Genomic DNA, 7,878 nt, shown 5'->3' on the forward strand with positions numbered 1-7,878 from the left:
TAAGAAAGTTGATAGAAAAAATTTCAAAAACTTTTCTCAAGAAGACGGAATTTTAGAACAAATGAACTACGTGCCTAAATCTTATGCCTCAAAACTCAAGACTCTCAAACTCACTGGTCGATTGGAAAAAACTACCAACTCAATGCCACAATACTTGGATATCAAATTGGACGATTATTTAAAAAGTGAATTCAACAAAACCGCCCAGAGATTAATTTCAAAAAAAGACGCTTCCTCCATTATGTGGCAGGGTCTCAAGAAATCGGTAGTTCCGATATACAACAGCAAACTTCAGTCGGTTAAAAACAAGCCAGATTGGAATTCTCTTCTGAAGTTCATCTTCGTTTACGACATCCCCAGCGATGTTGGTCTCGGCAGGGAGGCCTTCATAACCAGCAAGTGTCCTGTCTCATCCTGCTACATTACCAACAATCCCATGCTACGGAGAGTATCTCACATCTTCTTCCTCCAAGATACAATGCAAGTTCCAGCCAGGAAGCCCAAAGGTCAAATTTGGCTGAGTAGGATTCTTGAATCTCCGATCAACTCGTTCGTGCCTAGTGGGGTAAAAACTTATTTAAACTGGACTGCAACTTATAGATGGGATTCTACCATTGTCACTCCATACGCCAAATTCGTCAGCAATTCTGATATCAAAAAGTACAGTCGGGTGCTCGATGAATGTTAGTGAAACTTTTTTTTTGAAACTGTTTCAATCGTTGGTTACCATCATTGCTACAATTTTTATTACAGAATTTTGAAAACGTTTTAATATCTCATTATGTACAATAACCATATATCAGTGTGATTACACAACATTAGACATCACTACACCAAAAAAACCATCCAAACAACACACGCAGCGGTTTCAAATGCAAGCTCCGCCAGAAATCACACACTCATCAAGAAAAGGCATTTGGTAGCATGGTTCGCCTCGAACTGCATGACAGATAACGACAGGTACTGTGAATAAGCAGTTTAACATTAACTCCATGGTGTAATTAATGGTTGCCGTTCCTGGCACTGATGTTGCTGTAACCCACGCCTACCGTATTTAATGTGTGCGATGTATTAAGCATTACTTAAATGTATTTCTTCACATACTTTCGTACATTTACAGGCACTGTTTGTTTTATGTTGATATTTCTAAAAAAAAATGTTACAAGTAATTGTAGATTTATTAAAACGGAACAAACAAACGTTACACCTCAGGTATGGCTACGTAAATGAGTTGAAGCAATACATTCCTGTAGACGTGTATGGCCAGTGTGGCGACCTACACTGCTCCAGAAGCGACGAGAAAAGTTGCTTCCAAATCCTCTCAGATAAATACAAATTTTATCTATCATTCGAGAACTCCAACTGTGATTATTACATCACCGAGAAGTTATTTCTCAATGCCTTGTCGTAAGTTTCACTTTTTTTTTTGTTTTGTCACATATTTTCATGTATTTTGTAGAAAACGAATAAACGAAGATGATATTAAAAAAAACATTTTATTTGCTTTCGAAGTTCAATTTCTGGAAAGTTAATAATGAGATACAATACTAGAGATATATATTTCATTTGATCATTTTTTAATCATAAAAAACACACACAAGTATATAAACAAATTAACAAATTAATTATAATTAAGATCGGAAAAAAAACTTAACTCAAACAAAGCAACGAACAACGCACACAAACAAATGCCAACAGGAACAACGTAGTGCCAGTAGTGATGGGAGCCAGGAAAGAGGATTACCTGAAATCCGCACCTCCCAATTCCTTCATATCCGTCGAGGACTTCCCCGACGCCAAATCCCTAGCCAACTACCTCCTCTACCTGGATGGAAATGAAGAGATGTACAACAAATATCTGGCCTGGAAAGGCAGTGGTCAGTTTATCAACACGAAGTTTTGGTGCAGAGTTTGCGCGCTAGTCCAAGATGACGACCGCCCGAACATGTGGTATGAGGGGTTTTCCGATTGGTGGTCGCACCCGGGGGCTTGCAGACAGGGCAGGTGGGAGGAAAAGGGAGAGAGTGGAGTGGTGTCCTGATGGATGGGTGAAATTATTTATTAAGGGTTGATGATGGATTGAATCATTTGTTTTAAGTTATTCTTTCAAGATTATTAAATGTTGAGCTGTTGAGTTGTTCAAATCATGGATACCTAAGCTTGGGTTAGCTACCTACATACGTTAACAAATAATGAAATTTTGTTTAAACTCCTTCCAAAATTCATTGAAAATTAGTAACGGGGATTTGTCAAATTTGATAAGTAAATGCGTCGTATGTTCGTCTGTGATTAATTAGATTGGCTGGAAGAATGAAAAAATGAATGAATGAAGGAATGAGTGAATAAATAAATGAGTTAGTAAATGAAAGAGTGAGTGAGTGAGTGCGTGAGTGAGTGAGTTATGAGTGAATGAATAAATCAGTCACAATCATCCCTATTCAATTGTGGGATTCCTTTCCATTTCGTTATCTACCAAGTTTCTCCATGTGATACAAACAGTGAAAATATTTTTGTTGATTAACGCGGAATACAAATTATTATTCTTGAAAATGGTAATTCTTTAATCTATATATTTTCGACCAAGAGCTCAAAAATTGTGTGTCTGTGTGTTTGTTTGTGTGTGTGTATGTGTTTGTGTGTGTGTGTGTGTGTGTGTGTGTGTGTGTGTGTGTGTGTGTGTGTGGTTGCGTGTGTGGTGTGTATGTGTGATTTCAATTCGAATTTTGATGGTTAACATGTTCACAAAATTTTTAGGATGAATGTATTTATTTGTATTTTAATCCAACAAAGATAGCCACATATATGCGTGTAGGATTTTATTCTTATCTGATTGCATACTTTCATTGTGAAATTAAATTTTTAGACGTGATATCTCTTTATATTAATCATATATCATATAACCATCAATTTTCATAACTTCATTTACAGAAACAATGTTTCACGCACACACACACACACACACACACACACATACACACACACACAAACAAACACACATCAACACTTAACAAACACAAAAATAAAACGTTATAAGCAAAAACAAACGTTATAAGCTAAGCAAACCATTACAAACACTCAAGAATTATCTTAAACGAACTTCGATATATCAGATAAACCTGCAAGCGTGCATACATAGACGTTAATTCACTACGATATATCAGATAAAACGCGTGCACACACAGACACACACACACACAGACAAACAGACACACACTTAGTTACTCATGTTTCTTAAAAGGTTAATATTAATATGCTTCTATTGGTCTATGCAGCGTATTTTATTTCCCTTCACTGTTAAATATGAACAGTTTGTGTTTGTTTCATAATATTGCTACTTATGGCTGTGGTTATTATTATTATTATTATTATATTAATTGTTAATATTAATTGTTTTTATTATTATTGTTTTTATTATTATTGTTTTCTTAGTGAAATTATTATTTTTATTCTTTCGATGATTTTTTGGTTCTGCTTTAATTTCATTTCATTGATAGTTAGTCATAAGATAGGGCATGGACTATTTAACTTTTAAACCAGATAATAAATCTATATTGAAGGATGAAAATAACGAAAGGGAAGAAATTGAGGAAGTGAGAGAGAGAGAGAGAGATAGAAAGATAGAGAGAAAGAAAGAAAGAAGAGAGAAGATCGAGAAAGAAGAGGAGAAAGTAAGAGATAGAAAAAAAGAGAGGAAGAGGGTAAGAACAATAGATAGAAATAAGAGAAAAGATAGAAAAAGAGAGAAAGAGGGAGGGGAGAGAGAGACATAAAAAAATATTAAGTGTTTGAGTTGTCAATTAAAATTGTTATGATTTTAACTAATTTGAAAAAACTTTCATTGCAAAAGCAGCGCTATCTCGATGTGCTGATAACGATATTTTTGTTTTCTTCTTATTTTTCTTCTTATTTTTTTTCTTAGTTTTTCTTCTTATTTGTTGTTGTTGTTGTTGCTGCTGCTGCTGTTGTATACCATACATGTTGTTATTCAGGTTTTGTTACGAAATGATCATCATGTTTGTCTTTGTTGAATATGTCTGGTTTTTAACGTTTAAGTAGGGTTTATGTTTATACACACACACACGTGTGCGTGCTTGCGTGTGTGTGTGCGTACGTGTGTGAAACGTGTGAGATGAGAGACATGTCTGTGTGTCTGTTTTTCTATTTGTATGTCTGTCTGTTTGTTTGTTCCTCTGTCTGTCTGTCGCTTTATATTATGTCAACAGCTCGTTCTATCAATATAAAATTTAGAATAATTGTTTCGAGAACAATAATAATTTTCAATAATAATAATAAAATTTGATTTTTATAAACTGAATAAATAAAATAAGTCTTCCCCATGAGTGAACCTGCCCTCAATTTAGTACCCGCGTGCTTACATAAATAAATAAATACTACTAAAAGTATTCTTAATCAAATACTTAATTGTAATTATACTGTAACTTAAGTGTACTTAAAGTTGTAATAAGTTTCATCTGTCGAATAAGGCCTGCGAATTAATATTAACTAATTAATCAATTGTTTGTTTTTATTATTCATTCATTCATTCGTTCGTTCGTTCATTCATTCATTCATTCTTTCATTCATTCATTCTTTCATTCATTCATTCTTTCATTCATTCATTATTTATTATTATTATCGTTTTTATCACCAAATGTATATTTTAATCATTCTCGTCATCATCGTCATCATTAGTGTCGTGGTTACTATAGCTTTGTCATGTTAAGTTATTTATCATCATCGTCTTTATCATTCGTTCGTTCTCACTCATTTTGATTTAAGTTATTTCCTTCATCAAAAAAAAAAAAAAAAAAATAAACACATTGAATCTTTTTCATTTTTTTAACATCGCAAAACTGAAACTTATACGCGTATGTTTGTGTCTGTGTAATGTGTGTGTATACGTGTGTGTGTGTGTGTCTGTGTGTTTATGTGTGTGCGTGTGTATGTGTGCGTGTGTATGTGTGCGTGTGTATGTGTGTTACATTCATCAAAGGTAAAATGTCCATAAAGAACAAATTAAAACCTTTTAAAACAAGCGCAAACACATCTACACGTAAATAAAATTAATGATCTGCAACAACAAAAAAAATAATAATCAAATTTATTATTATTATTATTATTATTGCCATTGATATTAATGACTTTCTTAATTTTCTATTTATTAAATAATTAATAAACAATTGATTATTTTATAGGTTATTATTAGTATTATTATTAATTGAAATTCCATATATGCTTAATAGCCAATTTTAAAATTAAAATAATTAAAAAAAAAGTAGAGTCCTACAATGATTAGAATATGGCCCTCGATAACAATAAACCTTTAAACCTTTGATGACATTTAACTGTTGCAAAATTGCAATAAGTATAAAATTTCAAAATAAAAGTTTTGTTGACTATTATTGTACATATACACATTTGAATAAAAAATTGTACATCGTTTATATGAGTGACACACACACACACTCTTCACACACACATTCACACACGCACACATACACACACACACATATTCACACGCACGCTCTCACACACATACACAAACATATCTTCACGTATTGGTAAACATTCCGTTTAAAAAATCATTATAATAAAAAATTGGATTTTTTCAAAATTTCGAAAGTTTTCAAGTTCAAAACATCTAACAAGTTCTATACCGGCATTTTCAATGGATATTACTCTCAAATAAGCAACACGAAGGAATTTTTTACCGAATTTTTCGAGGAATTTTGGTGAAGAAAACAAGGATAAAAAATAAATAACTAATAGTTAAATTACACTAGTAGCCCACTACATCATGACGAGATTGCGTGTAGAATGTATAATATGACATTTAACTATAAGCTAATAAAAAAAAACATATATTCGCCAAAAATAAGTGATTTATTCATAAACATCGTAACGATTATTACAAATGTTAATTCATTATTGCACATTCAATATCTTTTCACAAATTGCTACTTTAGTATTGTATGTACGAGGTTTTAAACAAGGAACATTTTGGTTTTATTTTCGTGATATTAGGTAAAAATTTTTAAAAAATTTAATGAAAAAAAATTTTGAAATAGTTCTCGTGTTATTAAATAAACTCATTTAAAAGGCACAAACAATTAAACTACGGACAGAAAAATTGATCAAACCATTACTCGATCAATCAATCAATCGATCAATCAATTAATCAACCAACCAGCCAACCAACCAACCAACCAACCAACCAACCAACCAACCAACCAACCAACCAACCAACCAACCAACCAACCAACCAACCAACCAACCAACCAACCAACCAACCAACCAACCAACCAACCAACCAATCAATCAATCAATCAATCAATCAATCAATCAATCAATCAATCAACTAACCAACCAATCAATCAATTCAATTAATCAAATAATGTATCAATCCTTATACGAATTAACTTCTGAATCATTAACACGCAATTTTTCATAAATTTCAATCCAATATATGTCATGTCATGACCTTGGTGTTGACTAAAATTTAAAATTAAAAATCTACACATTTAAAATGAAATTTCAAGAAATTAAAAAAAAACCCGATAGCCAAGAATTGATGGAGAGTTGACTTGAGTTATTTTTCAGATATCTTTCACGTAATAACATCATTAAACAAAGAAATATACAACTTTCCAATACCTCAATCAAACTATTAAAAATTTAATTCTTTAAACGTCATCAAACTACCAGATATTAATTCTTTAAAATCCTCCCAAAAAATAATTCGCTATCTATTTAATGACATTTCGTCTAGACAGATATCAACGAGTTAACTTAAATTTTTTAAAACGCTTGGTAGATGTCAGGTAAGGCCGTAAATTACTTGTGCGTGTGACGTCCGCCCATTCACACGACAATGGTGTTGTACATTTTATGAGTTAAAAAACGTTACTAAGCTAGCTATGTGTGCAGCTATGTTGTTATATACACTGTTATATTGACGTGATATCGAGTTACTTCAAGCTGAAAACACCAAATAAGCAACATGAAATTGATGAAATAACGTTTAAAAAAACACCATTGTCTGTTACTTAAAATATTTATGAATACTACATCAACCTATTCTTTTTAGTAGGCAATTCAAATTGAGTTTTGTTTCATTTGGGTTCACGTTAATTTAATGTCTAGATAGGTGTACATACATTGTGTGTGAGTGTGTGTGTGTGTGTGAATGTTTGTGTGTGTAAATGTGTGTGTGTGTGCGTGTGGTGTGAGTACGAGTGTTAAATAAAAATTATGCAATAAATTATCATAAAATATCCATCTGAGGTTAATTTTGATATATTTAAAATTTTAAACTAAATAATAATTAAATTGATAATTAAACGTAATAAAATATGAAATGTTGTGGAAGGATGGAGTCTTTGTTGGGGAATATGCATGCATGACAAAAAAGTTAACAAGATAACGAGAAATTGAAAAAAAGTTATGCTGAAATAACTGAAGTGTTTTTTCCTCTCTTTCTCTCTCTCTCTCTCTCTCTTTCTCTCTCTCTATCTGTCTATATATATATATACATATGTACATATACATACATATATATATATAACATTATAAGAAACATACAGTATGCATGTTGTATACTTTTAGTATATATTAATATATATTGTGGAAAGTGACACGTGTGTCTTCGTGATGCAGAAAGGTTAGTATCACACACACGTCCACACACACACACACGTATACACACACACACGTACACACACACACACGTACACACACACACGCGCATACACACACACGTACACACACGTACACATGCACGTACACACAAACACATGCACCATAAGGCACATGTGCCTGTGTGTTGTACGCTGTGCAATCGCAATATTAAAAGTTACAAACAGCATGTGTTGTTTTTTG

At 32.4% G+C, this 7,878-nt stretch overlaps 1 protein-coding gene across 1 annotated transcript; it reads left to right on the forward strand.

The window, feature by feature from the left end:
* Window positions 1-241: 241 nt before the first annotated feature.
* Window positions 242-2,041, forward strand: HELRODRAFT_84937 (hypothetical protein; the record flags this gene model as incomplete). The annotated part of the gene is made up of 4 exons (XM_009025474.1): window positions 242-660; window positions 880-960; window positions 1,213-1,407; window positions 1,699-2,041. The coding sequence occupies 4 exons, from the start codon at window positions 242-244 to the stop codon at window positions 2,039-2,041; spliced, it is 1,038 nt and encodes a 345-aa protein (XP_009023722.1).
* Between the last annotated feature and the right edge of the window lie 5,837 nt (window positions 2,042-7,878).

Source organism: Helobdella robusta (assembly GCF_000326865.2).
Source record: "Helobdella robusta unplaced genomic scaffold HELROscaffold_42, whole genome shotgun sequence".
NCBI classification, from domain to species: domain Eukaryota; kingdom Metazoa; phylum Annelida; class Clitellata; order Rhynchobdellida; family Glossiphoniidae; genus Helobdella; species Helobdella robusta.